This window comes from Eschscholzia californica, unplaced genomic scaffold (genome assembly GCF_041429995.1).
Source record: "Eschscholzia californica isolate CP2 unplaced genomic scaffold, dmEscCali1.0.p SCAF_4, whole genome shotgun sequence".
In the NCBI taxonomy this organism is placed as follows: Eukaryota; Viridiplantae; Streptophyta; class Magnoliopsida; order Ranunculales; family Papaveraceae; genus Eschscholzia; species Eschscholzia californica.
In genome coordinates, this window is record NW_028238461.1 from 47418186 (window position 1) to 47444048 (window position 25863).

At 38.3% G+C, this 25863-nt stretch overlaps 3 protein-coding genes across 3 annotated transcripts; 2 read left to right on the top strand and 1 right to left on the bottom strand.

The window, feature by feature from the left end:
* Window positions 1-4041: 4041 nt before the first annotated feature.
* Window positions 4042-6917, top strand: LOC147545394 (WAT1-related protein At5g07050-like). The gene is made up of 7 exons (XM_086634310.1): window positions 4042-4396; window positions 4509-4571; window positions 4708-4824; window positions 4942-5191; window positions 5416-5574; window positions 5660-5811; window positions 6421-6917. Exons 1-7 carry the CDS (start codon window positions 4194-4196, stop codon window positions 6674-6676), a joined length of 1200 nt encoding a protein of 399 aa, XP_086490436.1. The 5' UTR covers window positions 4042-4193; the 3' UTR covers window positions 6677-6917.
* An 8500-nt stretch (window positions 6918-15417) lies between these two features.
* On the bottom strand, window positions 15418-19360 carry LOC147545395 (uncharacterized). Its single transcript, XM_086638081.1, has 2 exons — window positions 15698-19360; window positions 15418-15609 (listed from the first exon to the last, which is right to left on the bottom strand). Exons 1-2 carry the CDS (start codon window positions 16527-16529, stop codon window positions 15593-15595), a joined length of 849 nt encoding a protein of 282 aa, XP_086494207.1. The 5' UTR covers window positions 16530-19360; the 3' UTR covers window positions 15418-15592.
* Window positions 19361-19999: 639 nt separating this feature from the next.
* LOC147545396 (uncharacterized) lies at window positions 20000-23416 on the top strand. Its single transcript, XM_086635820.1, has 2 exons — window positions 20000-22194; window positions 23308-23416. Exons 1-2 carry the CDS (start codon window positions 20000-20002, stop codon window positions 23414-23416), a joined length of 2304 nt encoding a protein of 767 aa, XP_086491946.1.
* The last annotated feature ends 2447 nt before the right edge of the window (window positions 23417-25863 follow it).

Here is a 25863-nt window from a genome sequence, read left to right on the forward strand (position 1 = left end):
TAGCAAACTGAAAACACCCAAACTAATTATATCTTAACTAAATGATTGCCAATTATATCTTCTGTCTAATTAAGGAGTTGAGAAAAACAAAAACCCTTCAATTTTTGTACCTACGTCAGATAACTCGAACACACTTTCTAGCTACCCCAGTGTGACCGATAAGATCACTTATTCTTACACCGTATGTAAACCAAAAATGATGTAAGCGAACAATTATTTTCACTCGGTAAACAAGAGTTATTTACTAAAGTGTCATTTTATAAACTACACTTTTAAGTTTGAAGTCATTTTCTCATCGAAAAAAAAAGTTTGAAGTCATTGAGATAGGTTGTAAAAAGTGAACTCTAGAATTGGAAAAGTGACATATCATTATGTAATTTGTATGTTATGGGAAAGTATGTGGCACTCGACAAGATGTAATTGTGATTGCGATTTTCTTTTGATAAAAGGGAAAACCACAAGCACAAGGAAATATTTTCATACTGCGAGAAAGATTATTCAAGAACGGACAAACCCAAATCGAAGTGTGATCCTTCGAATCTCTAAAACTGACCACCTTCCTCCCAATAACCTATCAACTGAAAACATCTCATGACAATATGGAGAAATTTCCATAAAGATACCGGCATCACAAAAGTCACCCCTGGATCATATTGAGAACAATAAGAATAATCAGTCCCATCTTTTGGTAATTCTTCTACATGAAACTCATTAACTTTAGATTCATTTCCCTATGATTATCACCCCGACAAAAAAAAAAACTAAAATTAATTAAAACAAGAATTTCTTTAAGTAAATTCTAGACATAATTTTTACGTCACAATTCTGAGAGTTGTGATTTATAGTTGGTCATATAACTGGGCATGAGCAATTATGGCGCAACAAAAATTACTTAGTGAAAGTTAGTGGTTCAAAATTTGTCAGTTTAAGTTAACTAACGTAATTATGTTCTAGGGGTGAAATTATGACATTGAACAAATAAGACTAAATTTTCTAATTAGCTAAAATTATGGGTCAAATTAGAAACATGCCTAACCACAAGAATTTAATCATTTTACAATGACAATAATAAAGGAAGATCGACCAATCTATTATATAAAACAGAAGGGAAAACGATGACTGGGACAAACATCCTTATTTAATTATGCATATTGTCTAGAAGCCCTTCTCAAAATTTAAAATATAGTCCTTCGTAGAAATAAAGTTACCTATTTAAAAAACAATAATCCTTTCCTTCTTAGAAATAAAATAACTAATTTAAGAAAAAAAGAAACAAAATAAATTTCAAGGGTTAAAGAAAGAAATTAAAATCTCTCTCTCTCAATAAAATAATAACTAATTTAAGAGAAAAGAAACAAAAAAATAATACCAAAAAATAATAACTAACAAAAATCTCTCTCTCTCTCTCTCTCTCAGTAAAATATAAAATAATTTTTGTAACATTTGATTGATATAAGTGTCCGTGCCCTAGGGCACGAGATATACCCTTTCTTAATAAAACAGAAAGGAAAACGCTGACTGGGACAAACACCCTTTCTTAATAAAAGATATTGTCTAGAAGCCCTTCTCAAAATTTAAAATATAGTCCTTCGTAGAGATAAAGTTACCTATTTAAAAAATAATAACCGTATCTTTCTTAGAAATAAAATATCTAATTTAAGAAAAAAATAAATAAAATAATTTTCAAGAGTTAAAAAAAAAATTAAAATCTCGCTCTCTCAATAAAATAATAACTAATTTAAGATAAAGGAAACAAAAAAGAATAATACAAAAAATGAGGCTATCTAGAATATAACAATAAAATTTCGTTACATTTGATTGGTACAACTGTCCGTGACCTATGGCACGGGATATACCCTAGTTTGTTACTAAAAGTAATAAGTTCCTTTATCCATGTTGTGCTCTTAGTTTGAAGACGTTTATTTTTATTTTTTATTTTTTATTTTTTATTTGCAAATTGACCACAGTCATTACAATGGCATTGTTACATCAAAATTCGATAAGCTCGACTACCGTCAAATTTTAACAAGAACATATCTAAAGCTTAATTAAATTATGTGTTATTTCTCTAATAGTCCCCATCTTTATGACCGGTTTCCTGCCTAGCCCCCAACTTTATGACCAGTTTCCTGCCTAGCCCCCTACTTTATCAAAAATACCCAAATGACTCCTTTTTTTAGATTCCGTTATACACCGTTAACTAGTCATCACTTCTCTCTCATCCAACTCATCGTCACTCTCTGCCACCTCATCTTCTCGCCACCTCATCATCTTCACCAGCGAAGGTCGTCGGCCAACCAATTTTCCGATCGGCGACCTTCAAACATTAAAAAAAAAAATCTCTCCTCTCTCTTTAATTTTTTTTTTTAATTTCCTCTCTCCTCTTTCTCTCTAAACTCCAGAGAAGGGAGCCGGAGGTTTGTCGAACAAACCATTGAAGGTTTGTTCATCACGAACAGACCCTGATCTGGTCTGTTCGTGATGAACAGACCTTCAATGGCATGTTCGACAGACCTCCGACGAAGGGAAACCCCCTTTGCCGGGGTTTAGAGAGAGAGAGAGAGAGAGAGAAAATTAAAAAAAGGAATTTTTTTTAGAGAAAGAGATGAGAGATATTTTTTTTTAATGTTAGAAGGTTGTCAGGCGGAAAATTGGTCGGTCGGCGACCTTCGCTGGTGAAGATGATGAGGTGGCGAGAAGATGAGGTGGCAGAGAGCGACGATGAGTTGGATGAGAGAAGTGATGACTAGTTAACGGTGTTATAACGGAATCTAAAAAAAGAAGCATCTTGGTATTTTTTATAAAAGAGGGGGTTAGGCAGGAAACCGGTCATAAAGTTGGGCGCTATTAGGGAAATAACTTTTAAACTATAACTTAAAGCCCACCTACATTATTTCCACCTCCTCTGGTGATCGAACTCGAGACCTCCAAGAATACTTAGATTTTATGTCACCACTGTAAACCACTTGGATAACCAAGTGTTGACAGAAAACCTTTATTTCTTACTCCACTCTTTTCCTTTCACATTAGGGAACTAGAAATCTTACGTCACCCATAAATTTTGACTATACTTTGCTGAATTATTTTACTACAACAGTAACATTGGTACATCAAGAGTCATTAATTGTTTGTTTCAACAAAAAAAAAGAGTCATCAATTGTTTTAATGACTATAAATTAAACCAATCCTTTTTATTGTGCTGAAAATAAACCAATCTTATTTGATTGTTCGCCGCATCAAATTCCAACTAATCCTAATTGGACGCATCAACAAATTAAAAAATTTCACATACATCAGCATGTATACGGGTGTGTTTGAGTGCCTCTCAAATCCCTCGCCACTAAAATAAAATATCAATAAAATCCAACAATATTTGCACTTAAGCCATTTCTTATTGGCTCACTCCTATACTCACTTCAAATGGACCTACCTTAAAATATGGATAATAGATTCAGAATATTCGAAGTGCTTTGCCATGTAGATATAGTGGACGATATTACACGTACTACTTATTTATCACTCTGAAACAACTGGTTTGTATTAGTAATTTATTCAAATACAAAGTTTTGTATCAGTATATCGATTTGATCAGTTCGAGAAAAACAGCCTCGTACTAATAAAATGGTAAACAACAATTCAGTGACAATTTAAAGTGAATTTGAAATTATATTATATTGGGAAAGTGATCAAGTTCTATTAAATCAATATGGAGTAATGGAGCTAACATTTTGATTTAAAGGGCTAGAAGTCTTAGAGAGTTAAAATTAGTGACTTGATTAGAGAATGTAATATTTACTTAAAACTAAATAAATCATTTTCATTTGGACACAAACACTAGTGCAAGTCTGATTAGAAGATAAGGATTAGCTTATTAAAGCACTAATGAGGAGAAAATTAAAATCTCACAGGCTTAATTAAAGAATAAAGTCACTTCTTACATCATCAAATATAAAATCAAAAAATTATTAATTCTTTTTTGGGTAGTGTTGGGAATCCAATTTAACACTATAAATACTTGCATGGTTACTACAATTTTTCCTTAGGAGATACACAACCATCTTCCTCATTCCACACTTCTTTTTCTCTTCTTGCATGTACCTTCTTCTTCTTTACTAGTTATCATATCATATTCTAGCTTTCACCTTTGAATCTTGAATTTTTCTTTTAGTAAGTTTCTTGATTAGAAAAGGAAAATGGAAGGCAAGGGATCTTTTATCAACTTCTTTCGTACGAGTAAACCCTACATAGCCATGATTTCGCTTCAATTCGGTTATGCTGGCATGAATATTATAACAAAAGTTTCCCTCAATAGAGGTATGAGCCACTATGTTTTAGTGGTTTATCGACATGCCTTTGCTACCGTTGCAATTGCTCCTTTCGCTCTCATTATCGAGAGGTAATTAGGCTTTTCACTTGATCACTTCAATATTATCATCTCTTTGCAACATGTACTTGAAGGAATAATTAGTAATTTTAATCATTCATGTGTTCTTGGATGGTTTTTGCAGGAAAGTTAGACCCAAGATTACCTTTCCAATATTCTTGCAAATCTTCGTTCTTGGTCTTCTAGGGTGAGTTTCGCAGCATATATTGTAATAAATAAACAGAGACAGAAACAACACAAACTCGAATAAAGATACTAACACATACTTATGTACCACACACGTGGAATATGACACTTATTAACCTTATATTATTTCTTAATAGGCCGGTGATAGATCAGAATTTCTACTACGCTGGACTAAAGTACACCTCCCCTACATTCTCGTGTGCCATGAGTAATATTTTGCCTGCGATGACGTTTGTCATGGCAGTAATCTGCAGGTATGAGATACACGCATGCAATTCCATCATCATCATCATCATAACTATTTTAATGTTATTTTCTTGACAATTTTTGGGTAATTATTAAAAAATTCTTTGTGATGAAATTAAATGAAGGATGGAGAAAGTAGACATGAAGAAATTAAGGTGCCAAGCCAAAGTTGTGGGAACAATAGTGACAGTAGGAGGAGCAATGTTAATGACCTTATATAAAGGACCTATCTTAGAAATGGTATGGTCAAAGCATATCCATCCAAGACAATCATATATCACTAACACCACTGGTTCAACTGACAAGGATTGGCTCAAGGGTTGCATCCTTCTCATTCTTGCTACCTTGGCATGGGCTGCTTTCTTTGTTCTCCAGGTAATAACCACTCAGATTATTTAGAAAGAGAAAGACAGAGATGGTATTAAGTAAAGTTTGTGGTCATTCAACTCAAAACCAACTGACAGTGAGTGAGGATGACCTAAACATTATATTTTTGGTTGTTAGATCGCCCTTTTTTATGTGGGACTATATATATATTCTCACAACTGGATTACTTGTATGAGTTGAATTTGAGTGTGGGTATGTCATGTTTTTAACAGGCAATAACAATGAGAAGATACTCAGCTCAGTTGTCTCTGACAGCATTAGTATGCTTTATTGGAACACTTCAATCAATTGCTGTTACCTTTGTCATGGAGCACAAACCCTCTGCTTGGACTATTGGTTGGGACATGAACCTCCTTGCTGCTGCCTATGCTGTTAGTCTTTCTCTCTTCTCTCTCTACATCTCTTTCTCTCTGTAACAAGTAGACTGAAACTTTATTTTTGATGTGTGTATACTAGGGGATAGTGACATCAAGCATTGCATACTATGTACAAGGACTAGTGATGCAGAAAAGAGGGCCTGTCTTTGCAAGTGCCTTCAGCCCTCTCATGATGATTATAGTAGCCATCTTGGGTTCTTTCATTCTTGCTGAAAAGATTTTCTTGGGAGGGTAATAACCTTATTTCTTTCCTCTTTACTTCAAATTTAGGCTGGTCTAGAGACCAAAATAACCAATCAAAATATACATACACTTTTAATGCGACATTTCTAAATTAACTGCCGAATGAAGTGTAAGATAAAACGAACGCATACGCATATGATATGATGCAGTAAGCTATGCATCTTTTTTAAAGGTGTCAACGTTAATTTGTCGACCAAATATATAGTATATTTTTTTGGACCTAAAGTTAATTACATGTTAGAAGTGGATGCAAAAGATAAAATACCACTTAGTACTGTACTAAATTTGTAAATATTACTTTACTTTTCCTTAATTGCCCTTTATTAATCATTTCTTTTTCTTTTTTTTTCTTTTATATAATATGGGTTATTGATTAACTTATCAATTATTCCTTCAAATTGTAACATGTTATTCATATTCCTTCAATAGAATAATCATTTCACCAACTAAATCTCTCATAAAATATCAATAGTACCAACTTACCAAACAAAATTAAAGACTATTAAAAGCTCCTATTATATACTATGTTTTTCCCTCTATTAATTTCTCTCTCTAAACACTAACAAAGTCATGAATATTCTTGTTTTGGTGCTGCAGTGTGCTTGGTGCTATATTGATAGTTGCAGGTCTCTACTCAGTTTTATGGGGAAAATACAAGGAACACCAAGAGAAACAATTTGAAGAAACAATCCCTAAAGTCATTAAAGGACTAAGTGTTGCCACCGTCGAAGATATGATCGTAATCGAAGATATCGAAATGCAGAAAGCAGAAGCAAATAACAAGGAGATATCTTCAATTACCATTATTAGAGCAGAACCAGTTATTAAACCTAATGAAGCAACAAAGCCTTGAAGTTTGAACAATAACAATATAGATAACTAGGGTGAGAGAGGGCTTTTTTGTAATTTCACTTCTCACTTAGTATTTTCCTTTTTAACTTTTTTTTCTTATTTCCTAAGCTTTTCTTTTTAGTGTAATGTGCTTTTTATTCTCTTTTATTTGCTTGTAAGATATAATATATTCTGGCATAAGAGAATTGAAAGAGAAAGCTAGTTCTCTTTTTTGAGAATTATATGTTACTTTTGGTGCACCACTTAATAATTCTTGGAACTTTAATATGGTGGAATATGGTGACATAGGATTGTATATATATACCTCACTAATCACTATAAGTGATTAGAGGTTGAATTTTTGGGACCTTAATTGGTGGCTTTGGTTGGGATTCTATTGCACTTAGTATATGATGCCCCCCAACTGCCCAACATTTCTTTAGACAAATTTTATACCAACTTCTTCATCATTATGAAAAGTATAATTTGTATGTGGTGTTTCAAATTATGTAAATGGGAGCACATAATGTCGTCCAACGCGTTATAATTAGGGTAAAAAAAAAGAAGTACATACATTATAAAGTGTAGGTAGACAATGGTTTAGAAAATAAGTGATACATCGTCAATGTATGAAATGTCATTCTAATTGAGCATCCATCAATCTCTCCTTAAAATTAATTGACCTCTCGTGAGCGGAGGATGTTATGCGCGGAAGTGGCTGGATTTATAAATTTGTCTGACATTATCAAAAAAAGGATACGACTGCAACAAGCGTCCAATTACTAAAAAAACACACATTATTGACATTTAAGATGAAAAAAATCTCACCCATGATAACAAATTAGTAGACCAAAAGATTATGTATTGCTAACATAAGTTTCAAAATTAACACACAAGCATAGGTCTTCAAATTTCACAATAATTATTACTCTAGCCTTTGTAAAAACACTTGAGACATAGATGGGTATAGTGTAGATTTTATGCATTTTTCTTCAAACTCTATACTTTTTTTTTTTTTTTTTAAGATTCTTCAAACTCTATATAATATATGCTCCTTAACTTAGTAACAAAAATTTTAAGGGGTAAAGTAATTTTATCCTAGAGAGAGAAAGTAGTGTGTGTGAGTTTCTTCTTGCTCGGACGTCCATTTTTCCGACCATAACCTCCCCTGTCCTTCTCGTCCATCCATCCCTTTTCCTTCCTTTATTCTTCTTTCTCTCTTCCTCCCCCTTCTTCTCTTTGATTCTTCTGTTATTCTCGTTCCCTTTTTCTTTTTCCAGTTATGGAAGGCCGGTCGGCGACTTTATCCGTGGATAAGAAGGTGTTTCAGTTCGATAGGATGAACGCTAATTTCATTAGGATTAGTGAGTTCTGCAACTCGTTGGAATGGAACTGCAATCTCCCAATAGAAGGGGTTTCCAAGTTGGCTTGTTTTGTGAGGTCACTAGCTGATCATTTCTCTGTTCAGGGAAGCCCATCGCCGATGGGAAGATTCAGGGAGAATTCGGTTGTCTGGTTTTGGGAAGTTCGTGAAAACAACAATGGCCCGTTCATTAGAGTTTTTCGCACAGGTGCTAGAGACAACTCAAGGAGCTCCTTGTGCCTCCCAGCAGGAAAGAAAGGAAGCCACTGGTTCAAGATAGCAGAGAAGATGGATGAGTTTCTCCCCTTTTCCCTCAAGTCCAAAACCATTTACCACCATAGACTTCTAAAACCCACGCACATTAATACCCATAACCCTAATAATCTTGTTTTCCCTCAACCAAACATTAATCACAGTCAAAACCTGAACCTTTCATCTTCCTCTTCCAACCCCCCTACCCTAATAAAAGACATCACCTAAACCCTATCTCACCCCAGATTTCGTCACCCACCCCGGATTACTCGACAAATGGCAGACCGGATGCATGCAAAGGAGCTGCACGCGAGAAATTAAGATTCATCTTCCCAACAACCAACCCAACTACCCACGCAAAGACCTATAAGTCTGCTTTGGTGCAGATTAGCTCCTCAGCCAGCAGCAAGTTTTGTGATTCTTCAATTCCTCATACTCAGAAAATGGCTACCCTTCCAAATGGAGCGATCAGCTGGGAAGACACAGTGATAGTGGACTCAACGGTGCCAGTGAAGGATTGGAAGGACCTTGAAAATAACATCAGAGATCTGTTGGGATCAGAGGAGGTTAAGCTAATCCCTTTCAATGAAGTCAGGGCGGTGGTGAAGACGGCGGCGAATACTAAACCCCTGTTGGATCTAGGGGAGATTCAGAAAGCTAGAGACGAGTGGATCTTTTTCAGACATTGGTTTCCCGAATGCAACCAGTTCGCAAAACACAAGGTTAGTCTGAAAATCTTTGGTCTCCCTTTTAATCTTTGGAATGAGGAGGTGTTCAAAGATATTGGTGGTGCCTTTGGGCGATTCGAGGGGATAGCCGAGTCTACAGTTTCTATGGAGATCTTAGCCTACGCGAATATCTTCATGATTTGTGACATCATGACCAAGATCCCAGAGAGGATGGTTTTATTAGATAGGGGGAAGTGGTCGAGATCTTCCTTCACTGTGAATACTCGCCGGCGACCATGGAGATTCCGGCGGTTGAGTTCAAGTACCCAGCTCACTCCTCTGACATTGAAGATAGGGGTAACAATGATACAGACCGATTCATCAGGGATCAGAACAGAGAGTTGACCAAAGATGATAGTCTTGCCGTTGGTGGTATTGTCAGAGACTTGGAGAAGGGGAAATGGGTGGAGGGTTCTGACCCCATCGTTGCTTCTGGAGGAAGCAAATCTTCTTTCACAAATAAGGTAACTGAGGGAGAAGGCGAGGCGGTGATGGAGCTGTCAGTTCCTGCGTCTGAAGATTTTCAAATTGTGGCGGGTCTGGTGGAGGAAGTACCCAACCCTAGCCCGATCTCTCCTGGCCCTCTGGAATCAACCCGCCCCAAAAGAGCACCTAAATTCAAACGTAGGCCCATTTGTGTTAAGAGGGTCAAAGTTCCGTTTAGGGCACCCTCTCTCAAGTTAGACGGGAGATGGGCCGGGCTTTCTGAACTCGTTGAGGAGGTTACAAGGACAGGCCCAGGAAAACTTTTTATGGGCAACGAGGGGCATAGTATCTGGAAGATTAAAACCCCTATCGAGATTTCATCTTCATTATCTCCCATGGATAATCTCTCTGCTCCTGATGTCTCAGCTTCGGATGGTGATTCTAGTAACCATAGCTTCAACGACTTCATCGAAGTTGGCAGAGATTTGGGTTTCGAGGTAGAGGGGAAAGAAGACAAGTTGAAGAAACTCTTGGGGTCTTTGCAAAGTAATATGGACAGGGAGTCAGGGTCTAGCTCGGATTCGTCGGGAGAAGCCATTATCCCTATTAATGTGGTTGCTCCTGAAGTTGAGGAGGAGAATACGGAGGTAGAAGGTCAGGATGGAGGTGTGGAGTTACTGGATATTGTGGCTTTTTCGGAAGAACAGGAGATGGGGAATGAAGTGGAGACCTGTATTACTCCAACCAGTGAGAAAGTTGTGGTGTCCAGGGGAAGGCCAGATACCCCCAAATCAAGCTCGAGGGGTGCAAGATCGGAATCTCGGTCTAGAAGTGAGAGGGAAGCAAGGAGGCTTCAATGGACACTTAGGGACGACAAAGTAGAAGGTAAGAAGAGGGCAAGGTCTAGCTCAGCAATTGGGAAGAGTGGTAAGTATGTCAATTAACTTCATCAGTTGGAATATCAGGGGGTTAGGGTCGGCGAAGAAGAAAGCAGCAGTCAGAAAGTTTAGATTGGAGTACAAAGCTTCTGTTGTTCTTTTGCAGGAAACTAAGTTAGATAGTATTAGCAATATTTTGGTTTATGGTTTATGGGGAAATAGTTGTGTGGATTGGGTGTGCCTCCCTGCTGTAGGGGCAGCAGGAGGGATCCTTTGTATGTGGGATCCTAATCTTTTTGTGTGTCTAGACAAATCAGTAGGTGTCTTTTCTGTTTCAGCTAAACTTTGTAATGTGTTGGATGGTTATGAATGGATGGTATCTTCTGTTTATGGTCCTTGTGTTGCTAATCTTAGGGAGTTATTTTGGGATGAGCTAGATCGGATTCAAGATAGTTGGAAGTTGCCTTGGTGCGTTGGGGGGGATTTTAACGTTACTCGATTTGTTCATGAAAAAAGGAACGTTGCTCCAATTAGTAGCAAAATGAAACGATTCGACAGTTGGGTGCAACGGAATTCGCTTATAGATCTCCCTAGTTTTGGGATGTCCTATACTTGGACCAACAATCAAGCATCCCCTAACATGAGCTTATTGGACAGATTCTTGATTAACAAGGATTGGGAGGAGAAATATCCGTTGGCTACTCAAATTATCTTGCCTCGTCCTGTCTCGGATCATGCTCCGGTGCTATTAAAAGTGGAGGCTTCGGCCATTCATAACCCTCCTTTTAGATTGGAGGAGATATGGCTGAGGGACAAGGACTTTATTCCTTTGGTCAAGGGTTGGTGGGAAGACATGGATGAGCTGAGTCCTTTATGGTGCAAGCTTAAAGCTCTCAAGGATAAGCTTAAACCATGGTCGAGGGAAAAGTTCAAGCGACAAAGAGAGGAAATGACTAAGTTACAAGATTAGATTCATGAGATAGATAAGATTGAGGAAGGGAGGGATCTGCTCCAGGCTGAAATTGACAGTAGGGCGGGTTTGAAAGGAGAGCTGGAAAGGTTGCTTAGTCTGGAAGAGATTAGTCTTCGCCAAAAGTCTCGGGTCTTATGGTTAGAAGCGGGGGATAGAAATTCAAAATACTTTCATAGTATTATCAATTGCAGGAAGCGGTCGAATAGAATCGCGGCTCTTAAAGTTGGCGACCGTATTGTCACAGATTTGGAGGAAATTAAAGTTTCGATCTCTTCTCATTTCGCTTCTTTATTCGAGGAGCCAGAGTTATGGAGGCCGGGAGTGGAAGGAATCAACCTCCCTAGATTGGATGAATCCGTTGCGCTAGACTTGGAAGGAGAATTCTGAGAGGAAGAGGTGCTGGGTGCTATTCGGGGGATGGCGAAAGACAAGGCTCCGGGCCCAGACGGCTTTCCGATGAACTTTTTGTAGGGATTTACACCCTTCTACTAGTGTTTATAGCGGAAATATGACATCTAATGTCTACACTAGTATTCCCAGGATCACATGCAAAACTAGTAATTAATCTAATGGAGATAGTAGATTACCTTAATCGCTTTTCCCTCGAACTAGTTGAATTGATTGAAGAAGACCAAGAGCTTCAAGTGTAGCTCCTCTACTTGGGACACGAGCAATCAATTTGATCTCCCACCTTGTTGTATAGCTAGCACACCAATGGTGGTTGGAAAAGAAGAACACCTTCTTCTTTGACTAGATTGATAGTAATGGGAATTAGCTCACTTTCTCCTCTCTACTTGATGTGGTAGAGTAAGAAAGCTTAGAGAGAAATTCCACACCTTATTCTCTGCCCTAAGATTGTTTATATAGAACCCTAATAAGAATCCACCTCCTTTTAGGTTTCCTAAAACACCCTTTAGAATAAGATTTAGGGAAATAGTCGAAAATAGCAACTATTGGTATTTTCTCAATTCCCTAAGGAGGAGGTGTCCAAACACCACGAAAATTGGCAGATATAATGTTTATTACATCAGCAACTAACCCTCTAAAATTCAGCCCAATCCGAGTCCTAGAAGTACCCGAACCGGTCTAGGCCCAAAAACCCTGTTTTTGGCCTTTTTGTACTATCTTTGCCTAATTCCTTTTTAGGCCTATGAGATATGTTTATGGGACACTCCCATGATTATATCTCACCCCCACTAGTCATATCCTAGATCAATTTGTCACTCTTATGTGTAACCCGTTGTAGGATCCGATCGAAGTTAGCCGCGAATTACTTCGTAATTCGACGATCGTAGTTGGTCTCTAGCTACAACTCTACGATCCCTAAATCAATCGGACTTGATGATCTTCCACATCAATTGTCCTATCCGAAAAATTGCTCGCATTGTCACCTTGGTCGAAGGACATCTCCTTCAACTCCTTCAAACTCCCACTTGGACTTAGAACAAGTGCAATGCCTCGATTCCCGTGTCAATTTAGTATCCCATCTGATACGTCACATCATTCAGACTTTCTTGATATCCGAGTACAACTGTAAAAGACAAACGATTAACTTTTAATCCGTTTGAGCGCGGCCACGCATTTTCAGTTGCTACTCATCAAGTGGCCTTGAGACACTTTGTACCTAATGTGATTAGGGTAACACAATCCATTCTTGCGCTCCCACTTAACTTCATGTCTATCCTGTCCTTCCCAGTATCCGTCTTTATAACCTCCTTTTACGGCGCGGCGTTTAACGGAACCAAAGTCGGGCATTCCTTACATAAGATGAGTGGAGCACTCATGTTTTGAGGAATCTCTCCAATTGTCTTTATGAGAAGTATTGACGTTCATCACGAATGATGTACTTCTCATTTGAGGGTTATCCAGTGTATAAACCTTTTATACACCCACGTAGTCGAATAGAATATACTATTCCTATAGCCCATGAAACTGCGCTAACCCATCGACTCTCGTGCTAGTCTTCGTGAGTCATTGTTGTCCATGCAATGACCTGGACCAGGGATTTTTGATAATAAATATTCCAAGTTCACTTAATAGGGTTTCATTCATCAGATCACGTATCTGACAAACCTATTCGGAACGTTTTATTATCTATGGACTGTCGTTTAAACACTAAACCAAGTTTAGACGACTGGTGAAATAATTCTTATTATTTCTGATAACGAGAGTTGTAAATCTGAGCCTCTTCCGTAAAACTCCTTTTACCCACTCAGTTTTACTTGTCGAGGTTTAAAATTACACCTCATGCCTTAGACTTTGTATGAATCTCATACTATGTCTTAGGTGACAGTTTAGTTTGACTACCGTGGTAGTCGGTTTTAAACTTTGCTTATTATCAATTAATTTGAAGATTACTATCTTCAACCTTGATAATATCTAGTAATCTTTACTAGAGTTAAGGCCTTTTATTCTTTGTGTAGTATTTGCAACAGTTCCCGGCTTAAAACACTTTTAGCCTACTTTCCTTCCATGTCTGGAAGTTTGCTACGATGACATGTTCAACTTTGTACTACTTCATCCTTTAGCCTTCTAGGATGTACTAAGTAGTGTTTCGGTTTTCCAATCCGAATTCGGATGTTTAAATGCTAATCATGTCCAACATGATTGACTTTATGTTTTCGAACATAAATGTCTCTCTCATGCGTGCTAGCTCATCGGTGTCTTTTAGACTCCGAGTTTTGCAACGCCCTCTATCATGAGTTTTTGGGTCGAAATTCTTTTAGACTTTCCGAGTCTTAGATTTTCTGTTTCGGATCTCAAGCATCTCAGCGTACTGAGTCTCTCTAATCCTATCATCCTTTTGATCTATGCTTATAGATCTTCAGATGCCCAAAATGGCATTTTATCCTTTTGTGTGTGGTCCTTTATTGAGTCAGTTCGTTACTGTTATACAACACCTTATGTCGTACTCAATCTTTTGTATGTACTCTGCATACGGACCCGGAAGGTTTGTTTACTCCCACTTACCTTCTTGAAACTCGTGATTCAAGATTTTCTTCATTCTTCAGGAATCAAATTTCTCTGATTGCCTTTTGAATCGAAGATTCTAACTCTTGCGTGCTTTTAATCCGTCGATAGATTTCTGAAGCATGCTTGTGGACATAACTTGATTGGAAGAATCTTTATTCTTCTTGTCTCGTTTCGGGAAACACGAATGTTTCCATCCTTCTCAGTTTTCTATTTTGGAAAACCAATTTAGGTCTTTTGTTGACTTAAATTATCAAGCTTCATGTCTTGACGAGATATGGATTCCACGATGATTTTGGGTTCTAGCCAAAATCTAGAGTCAGTTTCCGTTTCTGCGCAGGTCTTTTATCTCTTCAGAAATAACCTTTATTTTCTGTGTCTTTGAGATTTGACCTTTTAGGGCTTTTGAACAACAATTTGGAATTTTCTCAATTACTTTAAGATATTCCTTTAGAGACACTTTCACTTGTTTTGAGAGTTCTCCGGCGAATGACATTCGCTTTTGTGCGGTGGGTTTATAAGATCATGTCTTTAACCTTTCCTTTTCCGAGGAGCCGCAGTTTGTTGCTCTTGGTCGACTTTAATCGTCTTGTACAAGTTTCATGATTGTTCTTCATGACCCTCCATGATTTTTCTCATGATCGAATTAAATCGACTTGTACTTTTCTCCCACTTATTCTTGTAATAATTAGTGTTTTTCTCCCAGACGACCAGGTGTGCTAATTATTAGAAGAATACTATCATGAGCAACAAACACTTTGTTCTCTTGATTGGTTGTGGAAGAAGCCCAAATTTCTTTCAAAAGAAATTGCGTCAGATATTAGCTAGTTTTTGTAATGCTTTTACAAGCTTAGCTGTTAGACGGAATTTTGGTAGTTTTGTGAGAAGCTATGTCTAGACTAAATGGATTTTGGAGGATAGAGTTTGATTCGTGTTCTTCATCTTAATCCTTTTGGACACTCCAAATATGGATAGGTTAGAAGTACGTTTGAAGATCAATCTCTGTTTTTTACTCAAGGCTTTCTTTCTTGTCAGTTTGATTCATGTTTTGGTTATAGTGGACTTGTTGTCCTCATCCCTTTCCGATTGGGATGAACCTATCTTATAGGTTTTTGACCAATTTTAGAATCTTTTGGTATAGTTTGTTAAATTTAGCACTTATTAACATCTCAATTTAGAAATAAAGTTCTTTATTGATTCTCCATAATACTTAGTACAGAGATGATGTTAAAAAACTAGAAAACGATTAATCTAGAATAGTGCCTAAAGTAGACTTCGATCCCTTTCCGCATCCTTAGCAGTCGAGGCTTCTGCTCCCTCTTGGATCTTGTCTTCCTTAGCCAAATACTCAGTTCCCAGCTGCGCCTGTACATTCACAATGAAAGGGCAATTTTAGGTATCATATACCAAGGTTTGGGAATTTTTCAGTATTTGATAAGTTAACTGTTTATACCTGAATTGGAAGCCACTGTTCCATTCTTTTTGTCCTCCAAGAACTTAGGGCAGTTTCTTTTCCAGTGGCCCTTGCCATCACAGTAGAAACATTTGGTGTCAGGAGGAGGACCTTTGTCTTTAGGTTTGGCAACTCGTTTGCTTTTACCTTTTGACGTGGTTTTCTTCTTCTGTTTTCCACCTTTCTTGAACCCTTTGTCCTTTTGTACCATAAGAACGTCCTTCTTAGTTTCCACTATAGCGACGTCCTTTTCGGCTGTTAGAAGCATAGAATGAAGTTCCTCCAACGTTTTATCCCATCCATTCATGTTGTAGTTCATCTTAAACTGATTAAAACCACTATGGAGGGAGTGAAGGATAGTGTCGGTAGCTGTCTGTTGGCTATAAGGGAAACCTAGTTTAGCCAGTTTGCCTATGAGCCTGATCATTTGACGAACATGAGGCCCAACTGGTTTTCCCTTTTCAAGGCGCATGTCCATAATCGCTTTAGAGGTTTCAAACCTCTCCAATCTCGACTGTTTCTGGAACATTTCCCGAAGTTGTCGCATCATGGAGTAAGCATCCATGTCTATGAACCGCTCTTGCAGAGTCGGTTCCATGGTTGCTAGCATTAAGCAAGTTACGGGCTCTGCCTTTTTCCGCACACTCCTTTCTTCATCTATCTCTTCTTTAGTCGAATTATCATCCAATACAGGAATTGGAGTTTCTAGTACATGTTGCTTTCCTTCCATCCTGAGAACTATTCCTAGGTTCCTTTCCCAGTCAAGGAAGTTGTGCTCATTTAGCTTCTCCTTGTCGAGAAGTGAGCGGAAGTTGAAAATATCTTTTGTCATCTTTAAAACTACATAAAGTAATGGCAAAGTTTTAAAACTCGTTATCGTTTTTGAAAAACATTAGTTTTCCCACATTATTCAATATAAAATTGTCCCCGATTGAATAAGTGATTCCAAGACCCCAGTTCTTCGAAGTAAAGCGGACGAAGGCCCTACCCTTTGACTCCGTCGTTCCGGGTGAGCGAACTACTTCACTGATCATACCTTATGACTCTTGGTTGATAGATTTCATTAATGAATGACTAATCTATCCTTTTGCCTCGAGTATCCAAGACTCTCTTGCTGATCTCGTTGAGTAGAACCATTTAGACGTGTAGGCCTCTTCTATAGACCTACCCGCATTGTCCCAAGGTAGAGGAGGTACTCTGCGAAGGCCGACCCACCTTCCTCGAACAAGGGCGCAACGAGTGTCTTAATCTGGATAGGCGATTACTCAAGATTACTTTTGGGGACTTTTACGCTAGTCTGGCGTTTGTTATAGTGAACCATTTAGCCTAACTAACATCCACGACATAAAGCGTAAATAAGTAAGTAAATGCGCGCGAGAAAGTAAATCAAGCAGACATGGATCCTAGTATGGCCCCTAACCTAGAAGATCTAATCACCCTTGGTTTTCTTCTTGTTTTGCCTTTTGGTTCGTCTTAGATCGCCATCTTTGAACCTCCATTGATTTCTCCCACTCGCCTTTGGATTTCATCCTCGAGTTTCTTCAATGGACTCATAGACCCTAAACTCTAATTACAAGACTCTAACGATTCGCAGATCGTATAAACTTGAAATTAAAATTAATTACAAAGCATGCACCCATCCGTGCTTAAAACAAGAATAAAGAAATAAATCTATGGCCATACTAGTTTCCCGCATTCACATCACATGCAATCATATAATATATCAAGGCTAAGAATTATATATGCATGATTATCTTGGGAGATACTTTTGTTGACATCACATGTCACATTACGGACCTTAAGTCTAAATTCGAAGAATTCTACTAATGGTGCTTTCCGGTTTTATCTTTTATGATTTCTAAACTCATCTTTAAGAAAAACTCCGTTTTGGGCTCGAGAAAGCCCGGGTCAATTTCGGAAAAAATATTGGTTCGATTCTTAATGATTTCATAAATCAATTTAAAGAGAAATCCGTTTTGGGCTATTGGATGGCCCGGATTGATTTTGGAATTATTTGGTTGGAATCGGAAAAAATTTTGGCAAAAACTCCCACTCGAATGATGGTCCCTTTTCGTGGTCCGAAAAGCCTCGAAAAAGCCCGGGACAAGTCCTAGACAAGTCCCGGCCCAAGCCCAAAAAGGGCTCGGACAAGGTCCGGACATAGCACGGCCCATAGGGCCGGCATGTCCTGGCCGAGGCCTATCAAGGCCTGGTCTCGTCCTGGTCGGAGCCAGGACGCTAGTCCATGTACCAGACGCGTCCTAGACGTGTCTGGTACTGGACCGGACCAGCACTAGGTGTCTCGGACTAGTCCGAGACACCCAGAACCTCCCAGACGCGTCTCCAAGACGCGTCTGGTCGAGTGCTCTGGACGCGTCCTAGACGCGTCCAGGAAGCTCCTTCGCAGCTGCTGGTCGCGTCTTAGACGCGTCCTTAGTAGCTGCTCTGGACGCGTCTCAAAGACGCGTCCTTAGTAGCTGCTCTGGACGCGTCTCAAAGACGCGTCCAGAAGCTTCTGTCGCAGCTGCTGGTCGCGTCTTCAAGACGCGTCTCAGCAGCTGCTCTGGACGCGTCCAGAGGACGCATCCAGGAGCTTCTGGTCCGGCCAGGAAGCTTCCTGGCCGGACACTAGGGTTTTTCAAAACCCTAGTTTCCAAAAAGAAAAAAAAAAAAAAAAATTTCTTATGCAACTCTAAGTTGCTATTTTCCAATTTTTAAAACTTTTCTTAAATTTTTGAAATTCCTTTTAGAACACTTCTAAAAAAATTTTAAAACTTTTAGAAACTTTTAAATTTTTCCAAATTTGTTTTGAGAGCTTCCTAAAGTCAAAAGTACTCTTTTTAGAACACTTCTAAAATTCTAAAATTCCAAAATTTTGTTTTTCAAAAGTTTCCAAAACTTAAAAACAACTCTTAATCAAACCAATTTTGGATCAAAATCTAGGTTTTTGAAATTTTTCAAAGAACAATTTTGAAATCAATTTTGAAAAATCTTTGAATCCAATTCAAAATTAATCAAATTTTATGTTTTAAAATCTTTTTAAACATAACTATCAATTTAATCAAGCATGGATTAGTTTGAAATTCAATCAAATTGAGACTTTTAAAACACTTTTAATCATCAATGTGATTCTCAATTTGAAAATTTATTGAATCCCATCAAATTATGAGTTAAAATACCTTTTTAAAAACACCTTTTAAAATACTTGTATAAACTCAATTTTCAAACTATCAAGCATATAAATTAGTTCGATTCTTAGCAAAAACTAGTTAATAGCAAGAGGCTCTGACGCCACTGTAGGGATTTACACCCTTCTACTAGTGTTTATAGCGGAAATATGACATCTAATGTCTACACTAGTATTCCCAGGATCACATGCAAAACTAGTAATTAATCTAATGGAGATAGTAGATTACCTTAATCGCTTTTCCCTCGAACTAGTTGAATTGATTGAAGAAGACCAAGAGCTTCAAGTGTAGCTCCTCTACTTGGGACACGAGCAATCAATTTGATCTCCCACCTTGTTGTATAGCTAGCACACCAATGGTGGTTGGAAAAGAAGAACACCTTCTTCTTTGACTAGATTGATAGTAATGGGAATTAGCTCACTTTCTCCTCTCTACTTGATGTGGTAGAGTAAGAAAGCTTAGAGAGAAATTCCACACCTTATTCTCTGCCCTAAGATTGTTTATATAGAACCCTAATAAGAATCCACCTCCTTTTAGGTTTCCTAAAACACCCTTTAGAATAAGATTTAGGGAAATAGTCGAAAATAGCAACTATTGGTATTTTCTCAATTCCCTAAGGAGGAGGTGTCCAAACACCACGAAAATTGGCAGATATAATGTTTATTACATCAGCAACTAACCCTCTAAAATTCAGCCCAATCCGAGTCCTAGAAGTACCCGAACCGGTCTAGGCCCAAAAACCCTGTTTTTGGCCTTTTTGTACTATCTTTGCCTAATTCCTTTTTAGGCCTATGAGATATGTTTATGGGACACTCCCATGATTATATCTCACCCCCACTAGTCATATCCTAGATCAATTTGTCACTCTTATGTGTAACCCGTTGTAGGATCCGATCGAAGTTAGCCGCGAATTACTTCGTAATTCGACGATCGTAGTTGGTCTCTAGCTACAACTCTACGATCCCTAAATCAATCGGACTTGATGATCTTCCACATCAATTGTCCTATCCGAAAAATTGCTCGCATTGTCACCTTGGTCGAAGGACATCTCCTTCAACTCCTTCACTTTTATGTGAAATGTTGGGATATAGTGGGTAAAGATGTCATGAAAATGATGTCGGATTTCTGGTCTTCTGGCAGCTTGGATTGGCGGTTAAATCAAACGTTTATGGTCTTAATTCCCAAGAAGAATGCTTCGGAAACTCTTAACGATTACCGTCCCATTAGTTTGGTCAGCGGGCCTTACAAGATTCTGTCCAAGTGTTTGGCAAACAGGTTGAAACCCTGCCTTGAGTCCCTAATTTCTCCTTATCAGGGAGCTTTCATCGAAGGTAGACAAATTTTAGACGGTGTTCTTATAGCCAATGAATTGCTCGACTCAAGGATTAAAAGTGGGGCAAAGGGCATTCTGGTTAAGGTGGACCTCGAGAAGGCGTACGACAAGGTAAGTTGGGACTTCCTACACTCAGTTATGACCAAGATGGGATTTAAAAGAAAATGGTTGTGCTGGATTTATAAGTGTGTATCTACAGCTACTTTCTCCGTGTTGGTTAATGGTACGACCACGGATATTTTTCAGAACTCAAGGGGAATTCGTCAGGGGGACCCGATATCCCCGCTTCTATTCTTATTAGTCGCTCAAGTTCTGAGTACTCTTGCCTCTATTGGGGAAAGTAAGGGGTGGTTGGATGGTTTTAGGGTGAAAGAAGAAGGAACAATGGTCTCTCATCTTCAGTTCGCGGACAATACGTTATTTTTTATCCAAGCAAGTTGTACCCAAATCTTGAAACTCAAGGATATATTAATATGGTACGAGGCAGCATCGGGTCTGAAGATTAATTTCTCTAAAAGCCAAGTGATCGAGGTGGGCAAGGTAGAGGAGCTTGACAACCTAGCTAGGTTGTTCGGGTGTACTAAAGGGTCCCTGCCTATTTCTTATCTAGGGCTACCTTTAGGCCACGGATACAAATCGAAAAAGCTATGGGATCCAATATTGGAGAGAGTATCGGTGAAACTTTCTTCTTGGAAAGCTAAGACGCTGTCCCGTGGAGGTAAGGTTACTTTGATTATGGCTGTCCTTTCAGCTCTTCCTGTTTACTTTCTTTCCCTCTTCTCGATGCCCATCGGCGTGGTTTCTCAAATAGAGAAGAATTTCAAAAACTTCCTGTGGAATTCGGGAGAAGAGGTGAAGAAGATACACTGGGCGGCTTGGGAATTGATTTGTAGACCGAAGTCGATGGGAGGTCTAGGAATCAAAAATCTCAGAGTTATGAATGACGCCCTTTTATCCAAGTGGTTGTGGCGATTCGGGATCGAGAGGAATAGGCTTTGGAGGATTGTCATCGGACAAAAGTACGGGGAAGCTAGTGGCGGTTGGATTTCTCTTCCTCCTAAAGGAACATACGGCTGCTCGGTATGGAAAGGAATTTTTAAGCGCTGGGATTTGTTTTACTCTAAGACGAGGATCAAGGTCGGCTCGGGTGCTTATACTAAATTCTGGCAGGACACGTGGTTAGTAGAACAACCTCTATGTGTGGCTTTTCCTATCTTATTTCGAATTTGTTTGAACAAGGACGGGATGATAACCGAATTCTTTGATTCCGTGGAAGGGGGTTGGATAATTCCGTTGAGACGTAGTTTAAGAGATTGGGAAGTTGATGACTTCAATCGATTAATGTCTTGTTTGGGTAGCTTTTCATTATCCTACGCCGCGGACGCGAAGGAATGGATGAACTCGAAGAATAAGGAGTTCTCCGTTAAGTCTTGCTATGAAGTCTTGTCTAACTTCTCTGGCCGAGAGTCTAAGGTTTACTTGGATGTATGGAGACGGAACGTTCCTCAGAGGGTCTCCTTCTTTCTTTGGGCGGCGTGTTTAGAGCGGGTTCCTACTATTGACTTGTTGAGAAAGCATGGGTGTTCCACCCCCAACAGGTGCCCGATGTGCAAGAGGGATGAGGAGTCAAGCCCACACCTCTTTATTCACTGTGAGATATCGTACAATGTATGGCGGTATTTCATAGCCTCTATGGGGGTGTCGTGGGTTACCCCAGCTTCAGTTGTAGACCTCTTGGCAACGTGGGGAGGGCTAAAAGGGAGAAATCCGATCATAAACATGATCCCTAAGGCTATTCTTTGGGCACTTTGGAACTCTAGGAACTCAGTCATCTTCTCCGACAAGCCGGGGACTGTGGAAGATATAATATTTTCAGCTAAGTGTCTCGTCTTTCATTGGAGCCGAAACAATCCGAGGATTAAATTTAGATCGTTTTCGGACATAGTGGGAAATTGGGGGGCTTTCATTGCATCGATGTAATATCATTGGGGGTAGTATTTTGCTTTCATATTTTTGTTTCTTTGTTTTTTCCCCTTTATTTTTTCTTTTCCGCCGATTTGGCTTGTACATTTTTCGTTCCTTCTCCTTTATAATTCAATCACATTATTCAAAAAAAAAAAAAAAAAGTAATTTTATCCTATCAAAGAAGGACACACCTAAGAAAAAAACCGCAAATGTCAAAATGCTTAAATCACTCGTACCCCCACTTAAGTATTATAATATTACATTTACATGATGCTCAGTGCAACATTTTTCTCCTTAATTTATGTCTCATATCTCGTACTTGTGTTTTTTCTTTATATTATTTTACTATAAGTGATTTGGTTCCTGTGACTATTTAATTGTTATATGAAATACTTTAGAAGTAAAGCAAGTCTTCAATAGAATAATTTCTTTATTTCTAGACAATTATCCATTGGCTATGGCAATCATAGTATCTGAACTAGATCGCATGCCTCGTATTAAGATGATCCCTCCCCTCACTTGAAAATCTATCTGAGGTCCTAGGTTCGATTCTTAGAAGAGGTGGAATCTATAGTTATTGAATTTGGGTTATTAAAGGTGTAGATAACAATAAGTTTGTTGGATTTTAGGATCTATGTTGTTGGACTTTAGGCCCCCTTTAATTATTGGTTTGACTTAGACGGTTATCGTGTTCATCACATCTTGATCATGTATCAATGCCTTATAATGACTAATGTAGATCGTAGTTGATTTCTTGAAAAAAAATAGTTTTAACGAATAAAAAGAATTTCCAAAGGGTTTTTTTGTAACAATCAACCCTATATTTGAAGCTTCGCATGATTGATTTCTATATTATGGACAAAAATTTCAAGGGTAAGGTGTCGTGTTTTTTTGGTTAAGGTTGCCGTTGGCAACCAAAAGTATAAGTATTTTTGCTTGTAGTAGAAGTTCGTTAGTTTTAAAAAAGTAAAAAATTATCATAAGTATGTTTGACAAAAATGTTATTTATAAGTCAAAAAGTTAGTTTGGTAATGTAATTTACTTTTCTATATTTTCTTTTGCTCATAAAGATACTTGATTTCAATTAAATTCATTTATAATTTTCATGATTACTCTTTTGGAAGGGATCGTGGTGATATTAGTGGTGGTGGTGGTGGTGGTGATGGTGGTGGAGCCTTTGAGGTATGTGATGGAAGCGGTGGTGGTTGTGATGTGATTGAGGTGTGGTGGTGATTGTGGAGGTACAATGGTAGGGATATGGTGGCGGTGGAGCTAGGTATGATGTTGGTAGCGACAGTGGTGGTGGCAGAGGTGTGAGATGGTAGTGGTGGAGGTATGGAGATGGTGTTGGTGGAGGTACGACGGAGGTGAAGGTATGGTGGTGGGGGTGATGGACGGTGGAGGTATGTGATAGTGGTGGTGGATGTATAATGGTGGTGGTGGTGGAGGTATGGTGGTGGAGGTATGGTGGTGGTGTAGGTAAGGTGGTTGTGATGGTTGAGATACAAATTGAAGTGTGGTGGTGGAGGTTTGAGGTGTGGTGGTGGAGGTTTAAGGTGTAGTGGTGGTGGAGGTATATAGTGGTGGTTGGTGGTGGTGGTACAACGGTCTTGTGGAACAGAATAAACAAAGAAAAATTATAAAGTAAAATTCGTAGATATGTTGAAGAGAAGTTACTTAACTTTAAAGTGAAAAGCTAAAAATATGAACTTTAAAAGAAAGCCAAATTAAAATTTAAGTGTGAATTAATTTTAACCGTACTAAACTAACTTTTTACTTTTCTACTTATATAAGTAGAAAAACAACTTATTTTAGTGTTGCCCAAAACCTATCATTTTCCCCATAAGGCAAGCAATTTTGATGGGGGTGGCATTTGAAAAGGGTGCGCTTTAGCCAAAAAAAAAATGAAGGGTGTTCTTAGAAGGCAAATTTTATGTGTGGTGTGTATAACAATAACTTGGGTTGCATACAAATTTTGCCCAATAAAAACCTACTCAATTTTCATTTTAAAGAGGGATTTTCAAGTTTTTCCTTTTAGCCCAAGCTATTAAACAAGGGAAAGCTCAAGAGTGTAGAGAAGGGAGGTTCTACAGACACCCCTATTATTGCTAAAAGAGAACCCCTACAACCACATTTGGTGTGGAAAGAGGGTGCCTACATCCAATTCCGAGAGCTTGTGCGCGAGAGTAGCCTAAGAGATCGATAATAATGATGTGGTGGTAGTTGGTGACAATAGTAGTGTTGGTGGTGATGCAGGTGGTGATGGTGGAGACGAAGACAGAAAGGAAGATGAGTTTTTCTCCTTGTGTGTCGGTTTTAAAATTGACTTGGTCCAAGTGAATGAACCACATCAAGTATAATTATTTTTTGATAAATCGACTACGATCTACATTGGTCATTCCTATGCATTGATACATCATCAAGATGTGTTAAGCAAGATAACCACCTATTTTAAATCAATAGTTAAAGGAGTCTAAAATTCAATAACATAGAACTTAAAGCCCAACAAACTTTTTTTTTGAATATTAACTACCATGTTCATTACAAAGGCATTGATGCATCGATACGATATGATAAGCACGATAACTGTCGAATTATTACTGGCCTAAAACCCGACGAAAAAATGGTCATTGCGAAGTAGATGCACTTACCAAATAGGCTACCAATTGTTGCCCAACAAATTTATTATTATTTATACTTTTAATAACCCAGATTCAATATCCATGGATTCCACTGTCTCTGGATTTGCACTTCCACGGGATCGGACCTTCACATTGCGGAGTAGATGCACTTACAAAGTGGGGTACCGTTTGTTGCCCAACAAACTTATTATTATTTATACATTAACTCAAATTCAATAACCATAGATTCCACCTTCTCTGGGAATCGAAATTATGAGCTTTAGGATTGTGGAGTGTATATCACTATCAACCACTTGAGCAACCAAGTATTGACCAAATATGATGTTGTTCCCGCATAGTAAGAAAAACCTTGTGTTCCTATATAGCTTCTCATGTTATGGGTGCTCATGTGGAAAGGGTGTGTTAAGAAATAGTTGGGTGCCTACCGAACTTAGCTCTCAACTACCAAATATTATGTTTGGGAGACCCTATAGCTTTCTCGCTTGGTTAGAGTGGGTCCAACGCTCTATGTTACATTATGTTATGTGCCCCACGTCCCCAATATAAGAGCATCTCCAATGCAACACTCAATCTTAGAAATTCTGAGTGCCACCTATAATTTTTGGAGTTCTTTCTTAAAAATCTTCTCCAATGCAAACCTCAATTAGGATCTCAAAGATGACGTGTCGAGGGTGGAATAGAGATATCTCAAGAGGACATTTTATTTTTAGAGTGTCCTCTTGAGATATCTCTGATTGTCTAACTCATCAATATTTGAATTTCAACCAATAGAAATCAAGTCTTCTAGATCCTTAAAATAACCAATTATTTCTTTATAAAAATAATTATGTCACATAAGTAAAAAAACAAGTTTAGAGTTTTGCATTGAAGACTGAAAATCTTTATTTTCGCCACCTAAGAGTGAAAATCTTAATTTGAACTTGACAAACAGGACAAACAAAGTTTTCATTTTGAGTTTTGCATTAGAGATGCTCTAACCTCCCTTTTGAGCTGATTTTATAGAAAACTATGAAAACCAGCTCCAACAAACACAATCAC